The 22695-nt window shown below is 42.0% G+C and overlaps 1 protein-coding gene across 1 annotated transcript in view; it reads right to left on the bottom strand.

Moving 5' to 3' along the window:
• The window catches only part of PCCB (propionyl-CoA carboxylase subunit beta), an 88848-nt gene that overhangs the window by 33329 nt on the left and 32824 nt on the right, over positions 1-22695 (bottom strand). Inside the window, exons 7-9 of the mRNA XM_082625934.1 lie at positions 11350-11458; positions 9756-9876; positions 8059-8140 (exon numbers count right to left, since the gene is read on the bottom strand). Coding sequence (XP_082482060.1) covers positions 8059-8140; positions 9756-9876; positions 11350-11458 — 312 coding nt within the window. The remainder of the gene's footprint in view (positions 1-8058; positions 8141-9755; positions 9877-11349; positions 11459-22695) is intronic.

Raw genomic sequence — 22695 nt, 5'->3', positions numbered from 1 at the left:
ATACTGCAGTAAAGATGTTAAAAAAAAAATAGGAAGCTGTGGTAGCTTTCTTAACATGAGAAAAAGATAAAAAATTAGGAAACACTAATGACAGTCTCTCTAAAGTTAGGAACAAAACAAAGATGCCCTCTATGAAAACCACTGCTTATCACTGCATTTGATAAAATATGGACGTATATCAATGCAACTGAACAAGAGAAAGAAATGATATAACATAACTGGAAAGGAAAACACAAAACTATTTGGGCAATATACTAATATACTTGAAAAAGCCAGAAGAATTAACAGTGAAAAACTATAATAAATAATAAGAGAACTTAATAGGTAATTGGATATAAAATTGATAAACAGAATCAAAAGCTTTCATATATACCTAAAAAACAACAGAAGATAGAAAAGACCCCATCTACAATAAAAAGATACTTAGGAATAAACAAGGAAATCTTTAAAACAGTCAAGGAGAAAAAAGTACACTTTAACAAATAAAAATGCAACTGTGTTTTTAGATTGTTTCAGATTCATAAGGATGTCAATTTTCCCTAGTTAGTGCCTAAATTTAATGGGATCCCAATAAAAACAACAAAAGTATGCCCTACTTCCATCCCCCGTTTTCACCCTAAAACAAGACAAACTGATTTCTAAATTTCATATGGAAAAATAAACAAGACTAGGCAAGAAAACTCCGAGAAGAATAATCAAGAGGAACTATCTCTACCAGATGTGAAAGCGTACCATCAACTGAATAATTAAGGCAGTATGGTATTGGTCAAGTGTTGGTGACAATGTTAAGGCACCAGAACTCTCAAATGCTGCTGGTGGGAGCGCAAACTGACACAGCCTTTGAAGAACCCTTGGGCAGGGTCCACTAAGGCTCGATGTATGCCTGGCTATGAGGGGGTACTTCCACTCCTCACTACAGATTCAACAGAAACGTGGAAGTTTGTTTATTTACCAAAATCACATAACAGAATGATCATATCAGAACTATCTGTAATAATCCCAAACTACAAACTACCCAAATGCCCACCAACAGTAGATAAACTGTGGTCTGTTCATACAAAAGACTAAGGAGAGCAAAGGGCAGACAGCAGAAGCAAGAAGAACTACAATCCTGCAGCCTGTGGAACAAAAACCACATTCACAGAAAGACACACAAAATTAAAAGGTAGAGGGCTAAGTACCAGATGAAGGAATAAGATAAAACCCCAGAAAAACAACTAGATGAAGTGGAGATAGGCAACCTTCCAGAAAAAGAATTCAGAATAATGATAGTGAAGATGATCCAGGACCTCGGAAAAAGAATGGAGGCAAAGATGGAGAGGATGCAAGAAATGTTTAACAAAGACCTAGAAGAATTAAAGAACAGACACCTAGAAGAATTAAAGAACAAACAAACAGAGATTAACAACACCATAACTGAAAAGAAAAATACACTAGAAGGAATCAATACAAGAATAACTAAGGGAGAAGAACGGATAAGACACCTGGAAGACAGAATGGTGGAACTCACTGCCACAGAACAGAATAAAGAAAAAAGAATGAAAAGATATGAAGACAGCCTAAGAGACCTCTGGGACAAGAATAAACGCAACAACATTCACATTATAGGGGTCGCAGAAGGAGAAGACAGAGAGAAAGTACCCAAGAAAATATGTGAAGAGATTATAGTCAAAAACTTCCCTAACATGGGAAAGGAAATAGCCACCCAAGTCAATGAAGCACACAGAGTCCCAGGCAGGATAAACCCAAGGAGAAACACGCTGACACACAGTAATCAAACTGACAAAAATTAAAGACAAAGAAAAATTACTGAAAGCAACAAGGGAAAAACAACAAACATACAAGGGACTCCCATAAAGTTAACAGCTGATTTCTCAGCAGAAACTCTAAAAGCCAGAAAGGAGTGGCATGATATATTTAAAGTGATGAAAGGGAAGAACCTACAACCAAGATTACTCTACCAAGCAAGGATCTCATTCAGTTTCAACGGAGAAATCAAAAGCTTTACAGACAAGCAAAAGCTAAGAGAATTCAGCACCATCAAACCTGATCTACAACAAATGCTGAAGGAACTTCTTTCAGTGGGACACACAAGAGAAGAAAAGGACCTACAAAAACAAACTCATGGCGCGAGGTGGAAGATGGCGGAAGAGTAAGAGGCGGAGATCACCTTCCTCCACACAGATACACAAGAAATACATCTACACGTGGAACAACTCCTACAAAACACCTACTGAATGCTGGCAGAAGTCCTCAGACCTCCCAAAAGGCAAGAAACTCCCCTCTTACCTAGGTAGGGCAAAAGAAAAAAGAATAAACAGAGACAAAAGAATAGGGATGGGACCTGCACCAGTGGAAGGGAGCCGTGAAGGAGGAAAAGTTTCCACACACTAGGAAGCCCCTTCAAGGGCGAAGACTGTGGGTGGCGGAAGGGGGAAGCTTCAGAGCCGCAGAGGACAGCACAGCAACAGGGGTGCGGAGGGCAAAGCGGAGAGATTCCTGCACAGAATCTCTGTGCAGAATGAGTGACCAGCACTCACCAGCCTGAGAGGCTTATCTGCTCACCCACCATGGCGGGCGGGGCTGGGAGCTGAGGCTCGGGCATCAGTCAGAGCGCAGGGAGAGGACTGGGGTCGACTACGTGAATACAGCCTGAAGGGGGTTAGTGCGCCACGGCTGGCCGGGAGGGAGTCCAGAGAAAAGTCTGGACCTGCCGAAGAGGCAAGAGACTTTCTCTTCCCTCTTTGTTTCCTGGTGCGAGAGGAGAGGGGATTAAGAGCGCTGCTTAAAGAAGCTCCAGAGATGGGCACGAGCCGCGCCTATCAGCGTGGACCCCAGAGACGGGCGTGGGACGCTGGGGCTGCTGCTGCCGCCACCAAGAAGCCCGTGTGCGAGCGCAGGTCACTCTCCGCACCTCCCTTCCAGAGAGCCTGTTCAGCCTGCCAGCGCCAGGGTCCCGGGATCCAGGGACAACTTCCCCAGGAGAACGCACGGCGCGCCACAGGCTGGTGCAACGTCCTACCAACATCTGCCGCCACAGGCTCGCCCCACATCCGCACCCCTCTCTCCCCCCGGCCTGAGGGAGCCAGAGCCCCCAAAGCAGCTGCTCCTTTAACCCCGTCCTGTCTGAGTGAAGAACAGACGCCCTTCAGCAACCTACACGCAGAGGCGGGGCCGAATCCAAAGCTGAGCCCCGGGAGCTGTGCGAACAAAGAAGAGAAAGGGGAATCTCTCCCAGCAGCCCCAGAATCAGCGGATTAAAGCTCCACAATCAACTTGATGTACCCTGCATCTGTGGAATACCTGAATAGACAACGAATCATCCCAAATTGAGGAGGTGGACTTTGAGAGCAAGATTTATTATTTTTTCCCCTTTTCCTCTTTTTGTGAGTATGTATGTGTATGCTTCTGTGTGAGATTTTGTCTGTATAGCTTTGCTTTCACCATTTGTCCTAGGGTTCTATCCGTCCGTTTTTTTCTTTTTAAAAAACTTTTTTTCTTAATAATTTTTTTTAATTATTTTATTTTATCTTACTTTATTTTACTTTATTTTATCCTCTTTCTTCCTTTCTTTCTTTCTACTTTTTCTCCCTTTTACTCTGAGCCGTGTGGATGAAAGGCTCTTGGTGCTGCAGCCAGGAGACAGTGCTGGGTCTCTGAGGTGGGAGAGCCAACTTCAGGACACTGGTCAACAAGAGACCTCCCAGCTCCACATAATATCGAATGGCAAAAATCTTCCAGAGATCTCCATCTCAACACCAGCACCCAGCTTCCCTCAACGACCAGCAAGCTACAGTGCTGGACACCTTATGCCAAACAACAAGCAAGACAGGAACACAACAACACCCATTAGCAGAGAGGTTGCCTAAAATCATAATAAGGCCACAGACACTCCAAAAAACACAAACAGACGTGGACGTGCCCACCAGAAAGACAAGATCCAGCCTCATCCACCAGAACACAGGCACTAGTCCCCTCCAACAGGAAGCCTACACAACCCACTAAACCAACATTAGCCACTGAGGACAGACACCAAAAACAACGGGAACTACAAACCTGCAGCCTGCAAAAAGGAGACCCCAAACACAGTAAGATAAGCAAAATGAGAAGATAGAAAAACACACAGCAGATGAAGGAGCAAGGTAAAAACCCACCAGACCTAACAAATGAAGAAGAAATAGGCAGTCTACCTAAAAAGAATTCAGAATAATGATTGTAAAGATGATCCAAAATCTTGCAAATAGAGAAAATGCAAGAAAAATTTAACAAGGACCTACAAGAACTAAAGAGGAAACAAGCAACAATGAACAACACAATAAATGAAATTAAAAATACTCGAGAAGGGATCAATAGCAGAATAACTGAGGCAGATGAATGGACAAGTGACCTGGAAGATAAAATAGTGAAAATAACTACTGCAGAGCAGAAAAAAGAAAAAAGAATGAACAGAACTGAGGACAGTCTCAGAGACCTCTGGGACAACATTAAACACACCAACATTCGAATTATAGGGGTCCCAGAAGAAGAAGACAAAATGGGACTGAGAAAATATTTAAAGAGATTATACTGGAAAACTTCCCTAACATGGGAAAGGAAATAGTTAATCAAGTCCAGGAAGCACAGACAGTCCCATACAGGATAAATCCATGGAGAAACACGCCAAGACACATATTAATCAAACTATCAAAAATTAAATACAAAGAAAACATATTAAAAGCAGCAAGGGAAAAACAACAGATAACACACAACGGAATCCCCATAAGGTTAACAGCTGATCTTTCAGCAGAAACTCTGCAAGCCAGAAAGGAGTGGCAGGACATAGTTAAAGTGATGAAGGAGAAAAACCTACAACCAAGATTACTCTACTCAGCAAGGATCTCATTCAGATTTGATGGAGAAATTAAAACCTTTACAGACAAGCAAAAGCTGAGAGAGTTCAGCACCACCAAACCAGCTTTATAACAAATACTAAAAGAACTTCTCTAGGCAGGAAACACAAGAGAAGGAAAAGACCTATAATAACAAACCCAAAACAATTAAGAAAACGGGAAAAGGAACATACATATCGATAATTACCTTAAATGTAAATGGATTAAATGCTCCCACCAAAAGACACAGACTGGCTGAATGGACACAAAAAAAGACCCATATATACGCTGTCTACAAGAGGCCCATTTCAAACCAAGAGACACATAAAGACTGAAAGTGAGGGGATGGAAAAAGATATTCCATGCAAACGGAAACCAAAATAAAGCTGGAGTAGCAATTTTCATATCAGACAAAACAAACTTTAAAATAAAGACTATTAGAAGAGACAAAGAAGGACACTATGTAATGATCAAGAGATCGATCCAAGAAGAAGATAGAACAATTGTAAATATTTATGCACCCAACATAGGAGCACCTCAATACATAAGGCAAATGCTCACAGTCATAAAAGGGGAAATCGACAGTAACACATTAATAGTAGAGGACTTTAACACCCCACTTTCACCAATGGACAGATCATCCAAAATGAAAATAAATAAGGAAACACAAGCTTTAAATGATACATTAAACAAGATGGACTTAATTGATATTTATAGGATATTCCATCCAAAAACAACAGAATACACATTTTTCTCAAGTGCTCATGGAACATTCTCCAGGATAGATCATATCTTGGGTCACAAATCTTGCCTTGGTAAATTTAAGAAAACTGAAATCATATCAAGTATCTTTTCCCACCACAACGCTATGAGACTAGATATCAATTACAGGAAAAGATCTGTAAAAAATACAAACACATGGAGGCTAAACAATACACTACTTAATAACAAAGTGATCACTGAAGAAATCAAAGAGGAAATCAAAAAATACCTAGAAACAAATGACAATGGAGGGCTTCCCTGGTGGCACAGTCGTTGAGAGTCCGCCTGCTGATGCAGGGGACGCGGGTTCGTGCCCCGGTCCGGGAAGATCCCACATGCCGCGGAGCGGCTGGGCCCGTGAGCCATGGCCGCTGAGCCTGCGCGTCCGGAGCCTGTGCTCCGCGACGGGAGAGGCCACAGCAGTGAGAGGCCCACGTACTGCAAAAACAAACAAACAAACAAACAAAAAAATGACAATGGAGACACGATGACCCAAAACCTATGGGATGCAGCAAAAGCAGTTCTAAGAGGGAAGTTTATAGCAATACAATCCTACCTTAAGAAACAGGAAACACCTCGAATAAACAACCTAACATTGCACCTAAAGTGATTAGAGAAAGAAGAACAAAAACCCCCCAAAGTTAGCAGAAGGAAAGAAATCATAAAGATCAGATCAGAAGTAAATGAAAAAGAAATGAAGGAAATGATAGCAAAGATCAATAAAACTAAAAGCTGGTTCTTTGAGAAGATAAACAAAATTGATAAACCATTAGCCAGACCCATCAAGAAAAAAAGGAAGAAGACTCAAATCAATAGAATTAGAAATGAAAAAGGAGAAGTAACAACTGACACTGCAGAAATACAAAAGATCATGAGAGATTACTACAAGCAACTCTATGCCAATAAAATGGACAACCTGGAAGAAATGGACAAATTCTTAGAAATGCACAACCTGCCAAGACTGAATCAGGAAGAAATAGAAAATAGGAACAGGCCAATCACAGGCACTGAAATTGAAAATGTGATTAAAAATCTTCCAACAAACAAAAGCCCAGGACCAGATGGATTCACAGGCGAATTCTATCAAACATTTAGAGAAAAGCTAACACCTACCATTCTCAAACTCTTCCAAAATATAGCAGAGGGAGGAACACTTCAAAACTCATTCTACGAGGCCACCATCACCCTGATACCAAAACCAGACAAGTATGTCACAAAAAAAGAAAACTACAGGCCAATATCACTAATAAACATAGATGCAAAAATTCTCAACAAAATACTAGCAAACAGAATCCAACAGCACATTAAAAGGATCATACACCATGATCAAGTGGGGTTTATTCCAGGAATGCAAGGATTCTTCAATATATGCAAATCAATCAACATGATACACGATATTAACAAATTGAAGGAGAAAAACCATATGATCATCTCAATACATGGAGAGAAATCTTTCGACAAAATTCAACACCCACTTATGATAAGAACCCTGCAGAAAGTAGGCACAGAGGGAACTTTCCTCAACGTAATAAAGGCCATATATGACAAACCCACAGCCAGCATCGTCCTCAATGGTGAAAAACTGAAACCATTTCCACTAAGATCAGGAACAAGACAAGGTTGCTCACTCTCACCACTCTTATTCAACATAGTTTTGGAAGTTTTAGCCACAGCAATCAGAGAAGAAAAGGAAATAAAAGGAATCCAAATTGGAAAAGAAGAAGTAAAGCTGTCACTGTTTGCAGATGACATGATACTCTACATAGAGAATCCTAAAGATGCTATCAGAAAACTACTAGAGCTAATCAATAAATTAGGTAAAGCAGCAGGATACAAAATTAATGCACAGAAATCTCTGGCATTCTTTTTTTTTTTTTTTTTTTGCGGTACGCGGGCCTCTCACTGTTGTGGCCTCTCCCATTGCGGAGCACAGGCTCCAGACGCGCAGGCTCAGTGGCCATGGCTCACGGGCCCAGCCGCTCCACGGCATGTGGGATCCTCCCGGACCGGGGCACGAACCCGTGTCCCCTGCATCGGCAGGCGGTCTCCCAACCACTGCGCCACCAGGGAAGCCCTCTGGCATTCTTATACACTAGTGATGAAAAATCTGAAAGTGAAATTCAGGAAACACTCCAATTTACCATTGCAAGAAAAAGAATAAAATATCTAGGTATAAACCTACCTAAGGAGACAAAAGACCTGTATGCAGAAAACTATAAGACACTGATGAAAGAAATTAAAGATGATACAAATAGATGGAGAGATGTACCATGTTCAACTCAGTGCCCTTGTTCTGTGCCACCCCATGCCCTGCCTGTGCTGCCCAATGGTAAGGCCTGTGGGTAAAGCACTTCCTCACTGAGCCAAAGCACAAGGACATGCACATGGCTGAGCCAGCACAGACAAGACAGACAGATGTGGCACTTACAGAGTGTATGATGTCCACCATGTTGTAGGCTTTGGTAGATTCCAAAGGGACAATGGTATCAAGCTCAGGAACCAGACGGTCACTTTGGATAGAAAAAGAAGCAGATATAATCAACATGGAAGAGCCCGTTGCCTTCTGTGGGTGGGGAATGGGAGAGGAAATGGGGGAGACACAGCATGGGGGCTGGACTGATTCTGTCCCTGCTGGGCTCGCAAAGCAGTCCCCAAAGATACATTCCTTTGTTACCACCGTATTAAACTGAACCTGAGCTTGATATTAACCCAGAAGATCTCTCTGTTTTCATTCAGAGGAAAAAACAATGAGCTTATTCCCCTGCACGTGGAGATGCCTTCACTTATCCTCTCTGAATACCTCCTACATTCTAGGTATTGTATGCAGCACCAAAGGACACTGTAGTGAATAAGCCACTGTACCATCAAGCCCAGCTTCCCAGAGAGCTCAGCACCGGCGTCTTGGGTACAGCCCCACCCAGTAACAAAGTCCTCCCTTACTTTTCATGTGCTGTTTACACATAGGCATACAGCTTCCCTGGGACTGAATGAAGAGGAGGGATGGCTGGGCCAAAGCAGGCTGTTCAGACATGTCTGGGCCCTCAGACCGTAACACCTTCAAATGATGTCCTAAACCTTTCAAGAACCCCAAACAGTACAGCAGCTCGGAAAAGGAGGCTGTGCCCATCGCTTCTGGGCCTTGTGACCACCCTCCCTCTCATGACTACACGCACTAGGCCACTGATGGTATCCCCTGAGGAGTGAGGCAGAAGCAGACAAGGAGGGGCCCTGGGGACATGACTCTTCAGAGCATCCCTGGCCCAGACACGGCCCCATAGGTAGAAGCCCAGGGCAGTGTCTGCAAACGGCTTCTTCCCGAGGGATGGCTTCTTCCCGAGGGACACAATTTCAAGTCCTTCTGCAGAAGTACTGCAGGCCACGTGAGTGCTTCAAAATCAGAGAGGAAACAAAATGGAGAAGACAGCAGCCAGTGGCCTAGAGCTATAGATCCCCAGCTGGGCTTCTGGCTTATTCTGCGGTGCTCCCCACATCAGGCAGTGGCCGGAATAGCAAGAAGGAAGGAAGGTCTTCACTAGGTGGTCAGCAACACACCCTTCCCCAGGAATGCCCCAGCTTCTGGCCACAAGCAGGTCTGCATAAGCACATTTCCTAGAGGGCATGCTGTCTGAATCATTTCACATTGATTTATTTCATGTTAAGACAAAAAAAAAAAAATCTCTCTCAATTCTGGACAAAGACTCAGAAATAACATTTTTTTTGGCCACTTTTTACTCCCAAGCTACTTGTCAGATATTAGAGAGAGGAAAAAACGTGAATAAAAATTAAATCTCTTGGGATTTCCCTGGCAGTCCAGTGGTTAAGACTCTGTCTGAGCTTCCACTGCAGGGGGCACAGATTTGATCCCTGGTGGGGGAACTAAGATCCCGCATGCCACACAGCATGGCCAGAAATTTTTTTTTTAATTTCTTTTTAAATAAGTAAATAAAATCCTTCGTGGCTCCTATACCCAGACATGCCACCACCATGCCTACACCTGACTCCACTGCACAATCTACTCCAAGCTGCCGACCAGGGCAGACCCTGGAGGTCCCGCCAGGGCACAGGGGCCAGAGAAGGACAACCCAACCTGCAAAACAAGAGAAGGAGCTCCGGCCTGCAACTCACCTGGGATCATGGCACTCACGGACGGGGGCCGGGTCCTGATTGCTGAGAGGCAAGTAGTTGAAGAACTCCCGGAGATTACACAAGGCGTCCACGTCGTTTTCAAAAGCTCTGTGGGCCACGCCTGAGAAAACAGGGAGTATATAATGGGCCAGGGCGCCTGTCAGCCCAGAGACGCAGCTTCATGCCCACCTGCCCCCTCTAGGGTGGGGCTGCAGCGTCGCCGCCCCCTCCCCTGAGGACGGTACCACACCACACACCTGCAGGCTGACCCTCAGTCCATGCAGCCTGTTCTCTCTGCAAGGGTCACTCCTTTCATTATCCAGGTCTTTGACCTAGTGTCGCCTATTTGCCAAGGCTTTCCCTGCCCCTCTCCAGAGCACAACTTTCCCCACACCCCTCACTCTCCATCCCTGGACCAGGTGGGAATTCTCGTCACACTTTTCCCTGCAGCACCTATTTCCCTGTTTACTGCCTGACATCTCCCCGAGAGTATCAGCTCCAACGGGGCAGAGGCCAGGCCTGTCATATCACTGCAGCCCAACAACTGGAATAATGCCTGGTTATACGTCCATTAACACTCAAGAAAGCTGGACAATAAAACATAAAAGGAAAACGGCTGGCACATGTCATGGTGCTCAGCAATGGCAGAACAAAGGAGGAAAGACGGGGAACCACATGGCCTGGTAAGGAATCAAGCTGTCATTCCTCAGGAACACTCTGAAATCTCAGAAGAGCCAAACAGGGCCACAGACATGACAGAGAAAGTGGGGCAGGAAACCCCCTCTCAGGTTCACCCCACCGGACTCCCTGCTTCCACCGCTGCCCCCAGAGTCTCTTCTCTACCAGGCAGTCCAACTGAGCTTTTAAAGTCAGATCATGTCGTGTCTCTAATGCAACCACCCTCCTTGCCACTCACCGAGCACACCAGCCCCTCTCCTTCCTCAGAAGCCTCTGCCTGCGATGCTTCTCCCCTAGGTATGCACGCAGTCCACTCCTTCAAACCTGCTCAACTATTGCCCAGTGAGGCCTGTCCTTACCACCCTCATTAAAACTATAACAATCCCAACCCCCTTTACCCTATGCTACTTTTTCCACAGCACACATACTTTTATGAATCATAATTCTTATAACCATTATTCTAGTTAGCTCAAAAATTTCAAAGACGGGCTTCCCTGGTGGCGCAGTGGTTGAGAGTCCGCCTGCTGATGCAGGGGGCACGGGTTCGTGCCCCGGTCCGGGAAGATCCCACATGACGCGGAGCGGCTGGGCCCGTGAGCCATGGCCGCTGAGCCTGCGCGTCCGGAGCCTGTGCTCCGCAACGGGAGAGGCCACAGCAGTGAGAGGCCCGCGTACAGCAAAAAAAAAAAAAAAAAAAAAAAAAAAATTCAAGGACTGTGAAAGCATTAGTAGTAGCCTGTAATTTAACGAGCTTGAGATATAAATCCACCTTTATTACTATATCTGTAGACAATACATGATACCACAGTCTACTCAAAGAAATTCTGTCATGAAGTGATATCTGTACAGACTGTCACTTCTAGCAATTCCTCTTCTCAGTGCTGACAACAGTAAGGTAAGCTTCGAGGCCTCTAACCTGACATGGTGGTGTGGGTCCTGGCGCCCCCGAGCTCCTCCTGGGTAACGTCCTCATTGGTGACAGACTTCACAACATCAGGGCCAGTGATGAACAGGTAGGAGGTGTCCTGAAACCAGAGAATTCCAGAAAGTTCAATCTCAGAGCACCAGAACTCAATGGAGCCATAGAGTTCACACAGCCAAGATGACAAACGCAGAGAAGATAGTGACGCGGTGGCAAAACCAGGTTAGGACGCAGCTCACAGCTGCGTATCCAAACTAAAGACCCACGTTTTCCCTGCCTCACTGTCTATCAAAAAATCTTCGTTGCCTGGTTCTCTCTCAGCAAAATGGCCTGCAGTGTGGCTACCAGTCATTCATTGTAGAACACCCTAACAGGTGACCCTTATTCAGAGCTTGCTGCACACCAAGAATTTTTCTAAGCATTTCATGGGATTGTGTCATTAAAGCCTAGGTACTATTATCACCCCATTTATAGATCAGGAAACTGAGGCACTGTGATACTGTGCAGCTCGCCTAAAATTAATCGGTCACTTTAAGTGAAGCCATCTGGAGACAACGATAATCAATGTTTGGTGTTTTGAGAGAGTGACAGGCTTTAATTCGTAGTTTCTAACTTAAAGATAATAAAGACATATTGTAAAAAATTTAATCGGAATAGGAGACACAGTAGAAAGTAAGTCTACATGCAAGCCCTTATTTCCAGCCCTCTAATTTCCATCCCCAAAGACGACCACTGTCAGTTTCTCTGACATCCATGCATATGAGCATTTATATATTTTTTCCCTCTTACTTTCTCTCTAGCACATTGTCCTACACACACTGTTCTCAAACTTCTTGAAGATTATTCCGTATCAGTATAGTAGGATATGTATCACAACTTACTTGTCACCTACTGATGGTCCTTTAGACTGCTGCCAGTGTTTTACTTATAACAAGCAACGCTGCAATAAGTATTTTACTACAATCATCTCTGTCAGCTCATTGTTCATGTTCTTTGCCCATTCTCCTACTAGATAGTTGTTTTTATATACTAAGGACGTTAGTCCTTAGACTATTATCTGTGTTGTATCAGTCTTTATTTTATGGCTCCTTGGTTTGGAATCTTGCTAGAATGGCCTAGCTAGAGAGGTCTATCTTCCCCACTCCGCACAAAGACTCAAACAAATGTTCATAAGAGCATTACTTGTAACAATCAAAAACTAGAAACAGAGACTTCCCTGGTGGCACAGTGGTTAAGAATCTGCCTGCCAATGCGGGGGACATGGGTTCAATCCCTGGTCCGGGAAGATCCCACATGCCTGAGCAACAAAGCCTGTGCACCACAACTTCTGAGCCTACGCTCTAGAGCCTGCATGCCACAACTACTGAGCCCGAGTGCTGCAACTACTGAAGCCCACATGCCTGGAGCCTGTGCTCTGCAGCAAGAGAAGCCACCACAATGAGAAGACCACGCGCTACAACAAAGAGTAGCCCCCGCTCACTGCAACTAGAGAACGCGTGCGCGCAGCAACAAAGACCTAACACAGCCAAAAACAAAAAAACTAGAAACAGCCCAATTCCATCAACAAGTGAATCTCAAAATAATTATCCTAAGTGAAAGAAACCAGCCCCATCAAAAAAAAAAAAAGAATACATACTTTTTGTATATATTTTGTACATACAAAATGTCATTTTGTAAGGTTCTGTTTATATAACATTCTAGAAAATGCAAATTAATCCTGTGTGATAAAAAGCAGATGAGGGCTTCCCTGGTGGCACAGTGGTTAAGAATCCTCCTGCCAATGCAGGAGACACGGGTTCATTCCCTGGTCCAGAAGATCCCACATGCCACAGAGCAACTAAGCCCGTGCACCACAACTACTGAGCCCATATGCTGCAACTACCGAAGCCCATGCGCCTAGACCACGTGCTCCGCAGCAAGAGAAGCCACTGCAATGAGAAGCCCTCACACCGCAATGAAGAGTAGCCCCCGCTCGCTGCAACTACAGAAGCCCCTGCTCACCATAGCAAGAGAAAGCCCGCATGCAGCAACAAAGACCCAACACAGCCAAAAATAAATAAATAAAATTAAAAAAAAATTTTTAATTAAAAAAAAAAAGCAGATGAACAGTTACCTAAAGACAGGGCTGGGAGGTAGGAAAGAATGAATTACAACAATACATGAGGAAACTTTGGGAAGTGATGGTTATGTTCATTATCTTAATTGTGGTCATGGCTTCATGGTTGTATACACTCATCAAACCTCTAATTGCACAACTTAAAGTGTGTGCAGTTCACCATACATCAATTATATCTCAAAGTTGTAAAAAAAAAAATTGTAGAAGTGCAAAGGGTCAAGAATACCCCATATCCATACCACTTAAAGAAAATACGGAAGGACAACTTGCTGTACCAGGTATCAGCATTTGTTGTAAAACCACTGTAATTGATAGTATGGTACTGACTGGCACAGAGATAAGCAAACAGACCAAGAAAGCTCAGTGAAACACTCAATATATGGATGCTTGATTCACAATATAAATGACATCACAGAGCAGGAAAGATTGTTCATTTCAATAAAAGGCTCTAGGTCAACTAGGTGTCTATACTGGAAAAAAATTTTTAAAAACATCAAACTAGCCTCTATTTCATACTATGTGTAAAAATCAACTCCAACTTTAGATGCAAACATAAAAGGCAAAATAATAAAACTTTTAGAAAATAGTATCTTCGTGACTTCAGGGTAGGAAAAAGTTCAAGAACTAAAACACACTACCCGTAACGTATACATTTGACATTGGTTCTCCTATCAAAAGAGCACAGAAGCCAGCTTACAGGGACACCCATTGGCTAAAGGAAGGGCAATTTGAGCATCAAAACAATGATAGTATTGTAATGGAATATAAGCCACTGAGTAAAATAGGCAATCCATGGACCCATATTAAGTCAATGAAATAAACCAATGCCCAAGAAAAGCAGGGCTCTTCCTTAGAGTAGGTCACCAACTGATACGAAGCAAGTGGTGGGGCTGGAACATAACCATCTTGTAAAGGTTGGTTTGGACAAGGATCATCAATAGATATTAAATCAAGGAAAAAAGTATAATGTGGAACAGCACACTTGTATGGTCTCAAAGCCACTCCCCAGTATCAGTTACAAAGAAAAAACGGTAACTACATAGTGGAGAAACCAGACAACACCTCAACAATGATCAAATTAATGTCACCAGTGAAGGGCAGATGGCCATCACTTGCCTCCAGATGGGATCATCTGAGCAGGATACAATATCACTAATGTAGTAGACAGGCTGGGATACCTAATCTGATTCTGATCATGAGGAAATACCAGATAAACCCAAACTGAGCAACAATCTATGAAATAATTCATTCTGTAGCCTTCAAAATGTCATGACAAAGAGTCTGAGGAATTGTCACAGAGTAAGGGAAATTAATGCAACATGACAACTAAATGCAATATGTGATCCTGAAATGGATCCTGTACTGGAGAAAGAAAATGCCATTAAGGACATTCTGGGGACAAGTGACCAAACTGGAATCTAGATGGTAGAGTAGACAACAGTATTATATCGGATAGACTACATGTTAGGCATATGTGAAACAAGTCTTAATAAATTTAAAAAGATTGAAATCATACAAACTATGTTGTTTGATCGCAATGGAATGAAACTAGAAACAAGAAAAACTGGAAACTTACAAATGTGTGGAAATTAAACATCACACTTTTTTAAAATAAATTTATTTATTTTTGGCTGCGTTGGGTCTTCCTTGCTGCGCACAGGCTTTCTCTACCTGCGGTGAGTGGGACTACTCTTTGTTGCGGTGCATGGGCTCCTCATTGCGGTGGCTTCTCTTATTGCAGAGCACGGGCTCTAGGCACGTGGGCTTCAGTTGCTGTGGTGCACAGGCTCAGTAGTTGTGGCTCACAGGCTCTAGAGCCCAGGCTCAGTAGTTGTGGCACACCTGCTTAGTTGCTCCGTGGCATGTGGGATCTTCCCGGACCAGGGCTTGAACACGTGTCCCCTGCACTGGCAGGCGGATTCTTAACCACTGCACCACCAGGGAAGACCTAAAAATCACACTCTTAAAACAGCCAATGGATCAAAGATGAAATCAAGGGAAATTAGAAAATACTGAGAAATGAAAACATACAAAAACTTACGAGATGCAGCAAAAACAGTGCTAAGAGGGGAATTTAAAGCTGTTAAACACATTAAGAAAGTAAGTTCTCAGGGCTTGCCTTGTGGCTCAGTGGTTAAGAATCCGCCTGCCAATGTAGGGGACACGGGTTCGAGCCCTGGTCCAGGAAGATCCCACATGCCGCGGAGCAACTAAGCCCATGCACCACAACTACTGAGCCTGCGCTCTAGAGCCTGCGAGCCACAACTACTGAGCCTATGTGCCACAACTTCTGAACCCCGTGTGCCTAAAGCCCATGTTCTACAACAAGAGAAGCCACCAAAATGAGAAGCCCATGCACTGCAACGAAGAGTAGCCCGCGCTTACCGCAACTAGAGAAAGCCTGTGCGTAGCAACAAAGACCCAATGCAGCCAAAAAAATCAATAAGCAAAAAAAAAAAAAAAAGGAAAGTAAGTTTTCAACCTAACTTTACACCTTAAGGAACTAAAAGAAAAGAAAAGAAAAAGAACTAAACCCAAAGTTAGCAAAAGAAAGAAAATAAAGATTAGAGCTGAGATAAATGAAAAATTAAAAAAATAGAGGGAGAAAAAAAAATCAGTAACACCAGAACTTGGTTCCTCAAAAATATCAATAAAATAGACAAATATTTAGCTAGATGGACTAAGAAAAAATAGACTCAAATTACTAAGATCAGAAATGAACGTGGGGACATCACTACCAATTCCATAGAAATAAAAAGATTATAGGAGTACTATGAACAATTCTATACAACAAATTGGATAACCTGGATGATATGGACAAATTCCTAGAAACACACAACCTACCGCCAAGACTGAATCATGAAAAAATAGAAAATCTGAATAGAACTGTAACTAGTAAGGAGACTGAATCAGTAATCAAAAATCTCCCAAAGAAAAGCCCAAGACCAAATGGCTTCACCAGTGAAGTCTACCAAACATTTTAAGAAAGATTAAACACCAATCCTTCTCAAGCTCTTCCCAACAAATTAAAGAGAAGGAAATACCTCCTAATTCATTGAGACCCAGCATTACCTTAATACCAAAGCCAGACAAAGAGACTACAAGAAAAGTACACATCAATATCCCAATAAATATTGATGCAAAAATGCTCAACAAAATACTAGCAGATCTAATACAACATTTCATAAGGAATTATACACCAAGACCAAGAGGAATTCTTCCCTGAAATGCAAGGATGGTTGAACACACCAATATCAATACACCACATTAAAAGAACAAAGGGAAAAAATTACATGATCATTTCAATGCAGAAAAAGCATCACAAAATTCAATACTCTTTCATGATAAATATACTCAGAAAACTAGAAAGAAACTATTTCAACATGATTAAGGCCACATATGAAAAACCCACAGCTAACATTATACTCAATGGTTAAAGACTGGAAGCTTTTCCTCTAAGATCAGGGACAAGGCAAGGATGCCCGCTTTCTCCATTTCCATTCAACACAGTATTGGAAATCCTAGCCAGAGCAATTAGTCAAGAAAAAGAAAAAGGCACCCAAATCAGAAAGGAAGAAGTAAAACTATTTGTTTGCAGATCACATGGATTTTATATGTAGATAACCCCAAAGATTCCACACACGCACAAAGTTAGAATAAACAAATTAAGTTGCAGGATACAAAAGTAACACACCAAAATCAGTTGCATTTCTGTATGCTAACGATGACGCATCTGAAAAGGAAGTTACAAAAACAATTTCATTTACAATAGTTTCTAAAAGGATAAAGTACTTAGGTATAACTTAGCCAAAAACGCAAAAAAAAAAAAACTTGTACAGTGAAAATTATAAAACATTTCTGAAAGAAATTAAATAAGACATAATGGAAAAGATATCTTCTATTTATGGATTGAAAGACTCAATATTGTTAAGATGTAAAAACTACCAAAAGCACTGTACAGATTCAACATCATCCCTACCAAAATCTCAATGACATTTTTGCAGAAATAGAAAAATCCATCCTAAAGTTGATGTGGAATCTCAAAGGACTCTGTGTACAGCCAAAACAATTCTGAAACAGAACAAGGTTGGAGGTCTCATACTTCCTGACTTCAAAACCTACTAAAAAGCTACAGAAATCAAAACAGTGTGGTACTGGCATAAAGACAGACATATAGACCAATGGAACAGAATAGAGAGCCCAGAAATAAACCCTTCCATGCCTGGTCAAATGGTTTTCAACAATGATACTTAGACCATTCAATGGAGAAAGAACAGTCTTTTCAACAAATGGTGCCGGATCCCACTCCTGGGCATATATCCAGAGAAAACTCCATTCAAAAAAGATAGGTGCACCTCAGTATTCATATTTATAGCACTATTTACAATAGCCAAGACATGGAATCAACCTAAATGTCCATCAACAGATGAGTGGATAAAGATGTGGTATATATATACAATAGAATACTACACAGCCATAAAAAAGAATGAAATAATGCCATTTGCAGCAACATGGATGGACCTAGAGATTATCATACTAACTGAACCAAGTCAGAAAGAGAAGACAAATATCATATGATATCACTTATATATGGAATCTAAAATATGATACAAATGAACTTGTTTACAAAACAGAAACAGACTCCCAGACATAGAAAACAAACTTATGGTTATCAGAGAGGAAGGGGTGGGGCTTCCCTAGTGGCGCAGTGGTTGAGAGTCTGCCTGCCGATGCAGGGGACACGGGTTCGTGCCCCAGTCCGGGAAGATACCACATGCCGCGGAGCAGCTGGGCCCGTGAGCCATGGCCACTGAGCCTGCGCGTCTGGAGCCTGTGCTCCGCAACGGGAGAGGCCACAACAGTGAGAGGCCCGCGTACCGCAAAAAAAAAAAAAAAAAGAGGAAGGGGTGGAGAGAGGAATAAATTAGGAGTTTGGGGTTGACAGATACACACGACTATATATAAAATAAGATAACAAGGGCCCACTGTATAGCACAGGAAACTAGATTCAATATCCTGTAATAAACTATAATGGAAAAGAAAAAAATAGTGCTAGGAAAACTGGATATCCATGTGCAAAAACATGAAGTTGGACCTTATGTTACATCACATACAAAAATTAACTCAAAATGGATCAAAGGACTAAACATAAGAGCTAAAACTACAAAACTTAGAAGGAAACATACAGGGAAAGTACGTGACACTGGATTTGGCAAGATGTCTTGGGTATGATAACAATAGCAGAGATTACAAAAGTAGACAAACTGGATTTCATCAAAATTAAAATCTTCTGTGCAAAGAACACTAACAGAATGAAAAGGCAGCCCACAGAATGGGAGAAAATATTTTCAAATCATGATCTGTTAAGGGGTTAATATTAGAATATATGAAGAACTCCTACAACTCAACAACAATAAAATGATCCAATCAAAAAATGAACAGAAGACTTGCATAGACATGTCTCCAAAAAAGATATACCAATGGCAAATAATATGGAAAGAGGTTCAACCTCACTAATCATTTGGGAAATATAAATGAAAACCACAGTGAGATACCACTTCACACACATTAGGATAGCTATTATCAAAACAGAAAACAAACACTGGCAAGGATGTAGAGAAATTGGAACCCTTTGTGCATTGCTGGTGGGAATGTAAAATGGTGCAGCCACTGTGGAAAACAGTGTGATGTTTCTTCAAACTATTAAACAGAATTACCATAACACCCAGTAACTGCACTCCTAGGTGTATGCCCAAAAGAACTGAAAACAGGGATTCAAACAGATACATGTACACCAACGTTTATTACAGCATTATTCATAGTAGCCAAAAGGTGGAAACAACTCAAGTGTTCATTGGCAGATGAATGAATAAACAAAATGTAGTATTACATACAAAGGTATATTAATCAGTCTAAAAAGGAAGGCAGTTCTGACACATGGTACCATATGGATGAACCTTGAAGACATTACGCTAAGTGAAATAAGCCAGTCACAAATGGACAAATATTGTATGAGTCCACAAATTCAGCAACAGAAAGGGCCTGGGAGTAGGGAATGGAGAACTAATGTTTAATGAGTACAGAGTTTCAACTGGGGTAGATGAAAAAGTTCTGGAGATGACTGGTGACGATAGTTGCACAAAAAATGTAAAGGTACCTAAGGCGACAGAACTGTAACTTAAATCTTACCACTTAACCATTTCTTATGTATATTCTACAATTTTTTTAAACGTACTGTATCAGTGTTAAACTTCTGGAATTTAACAACTGGTTATATAAGAAAACATCCTAGTTCTTAATTATATACTGGGGACTTCCCTAGCGGCCCAGTGGCTAAGACTCCACACTCACAATGCAGGGGGCCCAGGTTTGATCCCTGGTCAGGGAACTAGATCCCACATGCTGCAACTAAGAGTTCACATGCCACAACTAAGAGTTTGCATGCCACAACTAAAGATCCAGCATGCCACAGCAAAGATCCCACAAGCGGCAATTAAGATCCTGCATGCCGCAACTAAGACCTGGCACAGCCTAATTAATTAATTAATTTAAAAAAAAGAATTATATACTGAAGCATTAAAAAGGTAAAGGGACATGATATATGTAACCCACTCTCAAACAGTTAAGAATTCTGTAAATTTGAAATTTCAAGATAAAAAGATTTTTTTTTAATTCTGCTCAAAGGATAGCATTGAGAAGAAAAAAATGAAGTCACAGAGTGGGAGAAGACAGGTGCAATATATATAATTGATAAAGAACTTCATCCAGAATATACAAATAACTGCTAAAAATCAGTAAGAAGAAAACAAAAACCTCAATTTTTAAAAATGGGTAAAACAGATAAACAGCCATGCCATGAAAGAAACATGAGGGAATTCCCTGACGATCCAATGGTTAGGACTCAGCGCTTTCACTGCTGAGGCCCAGGTTCAATCCCTGGTCAGGGAGCTAAGATCCCACAAGCTGCGCAGCACAACCGAAAAAAAAAAAGAAAAAAGAAACATATGAAAAGGTGTTCAACCTCATTAGTCATGAAAATGCAGATTAAAACGATGAGAGGGCTTCCCTGGTGGTGCAGTGGTTTAATAATCCGCCTGCCAATGCAGGAGACATGGGTTCGAGCCCTGGTCCAGGAAGATCCCACATGCCGCAGAGCAACTAAGCCAGTGCGTCACAATGACTGAGCCTGCGCACCACAACTACTGAGCCCACAAGCTACATCTACTGAAACCTGCGTGCTTAGAGCCCACGCTCCGCAACAAGAGAAGCTACCGCAGTGAGAAGCCCGCGCCCTGCAACAAAGAATAGCCCCCGCTCACCGCAACTAGGGAAAGCCCGCGTGCAGCAACAAACACCCAATGCAGCCAAAAATAAATAAAATTAAAATTAAAAACAAAACAGAAAAAAATGAGAGGCCACACCACATGCAAACTGGCATAATTAAATTATGTCAATAAAAGTGCTGGCACAGACGTCGAACAAGTGAAATTCTCACACACTGCTAGTAAAAGTGTAAATTGCTGCAACTTCTTCAGCAAACAGGCATTACATAGAAAAGCGGAAGACAGGTGTATCCTATGACTTAAAATTGCCCCACCTTGAGAAACTGACATATGTATGCACCAAGATACATGTATAAGAATGCTTGTATCAGAATCATCTGCAATGACCAAAATCTTGAAACACAAATATCCATCAACAGTAGAAAGGATGAGGATCTTAAGATAATATACTACACAGCTATTAAAATGAACTACAGTTACAAAGAACATGGATAAATCTTATAAACGTGCGACACAGTCACACACAAAAGAATGCATGTTATGTTTCACTTTACATTAAAGGTAAAATAGGCAGCATTAACCCCATTGTTTAGTGAGGCACAATTAAAATTTTAAACTGTAGAGCAAAGCAAATTTTAAAATTACCATAAAAGTTGAGACAAATACTTCTAGGCGGGATGGATGGAGACAATACTGATTACGAGGGTAATGGGGGCAGGCTTCTGGAGGGCCACTTCTTGATCTGGGTGTCATTTATATGGATCTGTACTTTATAATAATTGCTAAACTTTACGTATTTTATGTCCTTCCCTGAGTATGTATTACATTAGAAATTTTAAATTGTTTAAAATTTTTTAATTAACTGGGAGAGGAGGCTGAGACCGAAGCAGGAAGACCAGTTAGAAGGATTATGCAATAACCCAGGTGCGGTGCTTGAATCAAAGTAACAGCAGTACAAGTAATAAGAAGTACATAGGCGTTTTATTATATTTCGGATTATGCCCTAAAATAGGGCAAATATGATTTTAGACTGACTGAACTCGGAATGTGACAGAAAAACGAGGCAACGTTTTTGACCTGAGCCGTTGGAAGGCTGGTCTTGCCATTTATTGAGATGGGGAGGCTATAAGAGAGCACGTTGGGAGGGGCTCATTAGAGATCAAAACCTATCAATTTTGAGAAACCCATTGAAGTCCAAATGGAAATGTTGATAGGCAACTGAATGTGTACTCCTGGAGTTCAGGAGACCGTTCCATCCTGAAGAAATAGGTTTGAGAGTTGTCAGCATACACATAGACGGATATTTAAAGTCTTGAGGTAGGATAGGATCACCTAGGGAATGAGCGAATTGCTAGAAGAAAACCAAGAGAGTATAGTGCCCTGATGTTTGAAAGAGGAAGAAGTGATGACACAGGTCAAATGCTGCTGGAAGGTCAAGTAAGATAGGACTGAGAAATGTCAATTGGATTTAATGATATAGAAATCGTTGGCGTCTTTGATACAAGAAACTGCCATTATCAGTGACCCTGAATAGAACAATATCCTTTCCATCATAAATTAAATGTCTAAATATATTTACATCTATCTGTCAATTCTGTTCTGTTTCTCAATTCTGTTCTGTTCCCTGGTCTATTTATTTACAAACTGAACAAATAGTTCTAGTTATTTTAGCTTTAAAACATATTTTCGGAGACTTCCGGGTAAGATGGCGGAAGAGTAAGACGCGGAGATCACCTTCCTCCCCACAGATACACCAGAAATACAGCTACACGTGGAACAACTCCTACAGAACACCTACTGAACGCTGGCAGAAGACCCCAGACCTCCCAAAAGGCAAGAAACTCCCCACATACCTGGGTAGGGCAAAGCGGAGAGATCCCCACACAGAGGATCGGTGCCGAGCGGCACTCACCAGCCCGAGAGGCTTGTCTGCTCGCCCGC

Source organism: Mesoplodon mirus (genome assembly GCF_964341445.2).
Source record: "Mesoplodon mirus genome assembly, chromosome: 6".
Lineage (NCBI taxonomy): Eukaryota > Metazoa > Chordata > Mammalia > Artiodactyla > Ziphiidae > Mesoplodon > Mesoplodon mirus.
The sequence above is the reverse complement of the archived record's forward strand: the minus strand, read 5'-3'. Positions and strand labels throughout refer to the sequence as shown.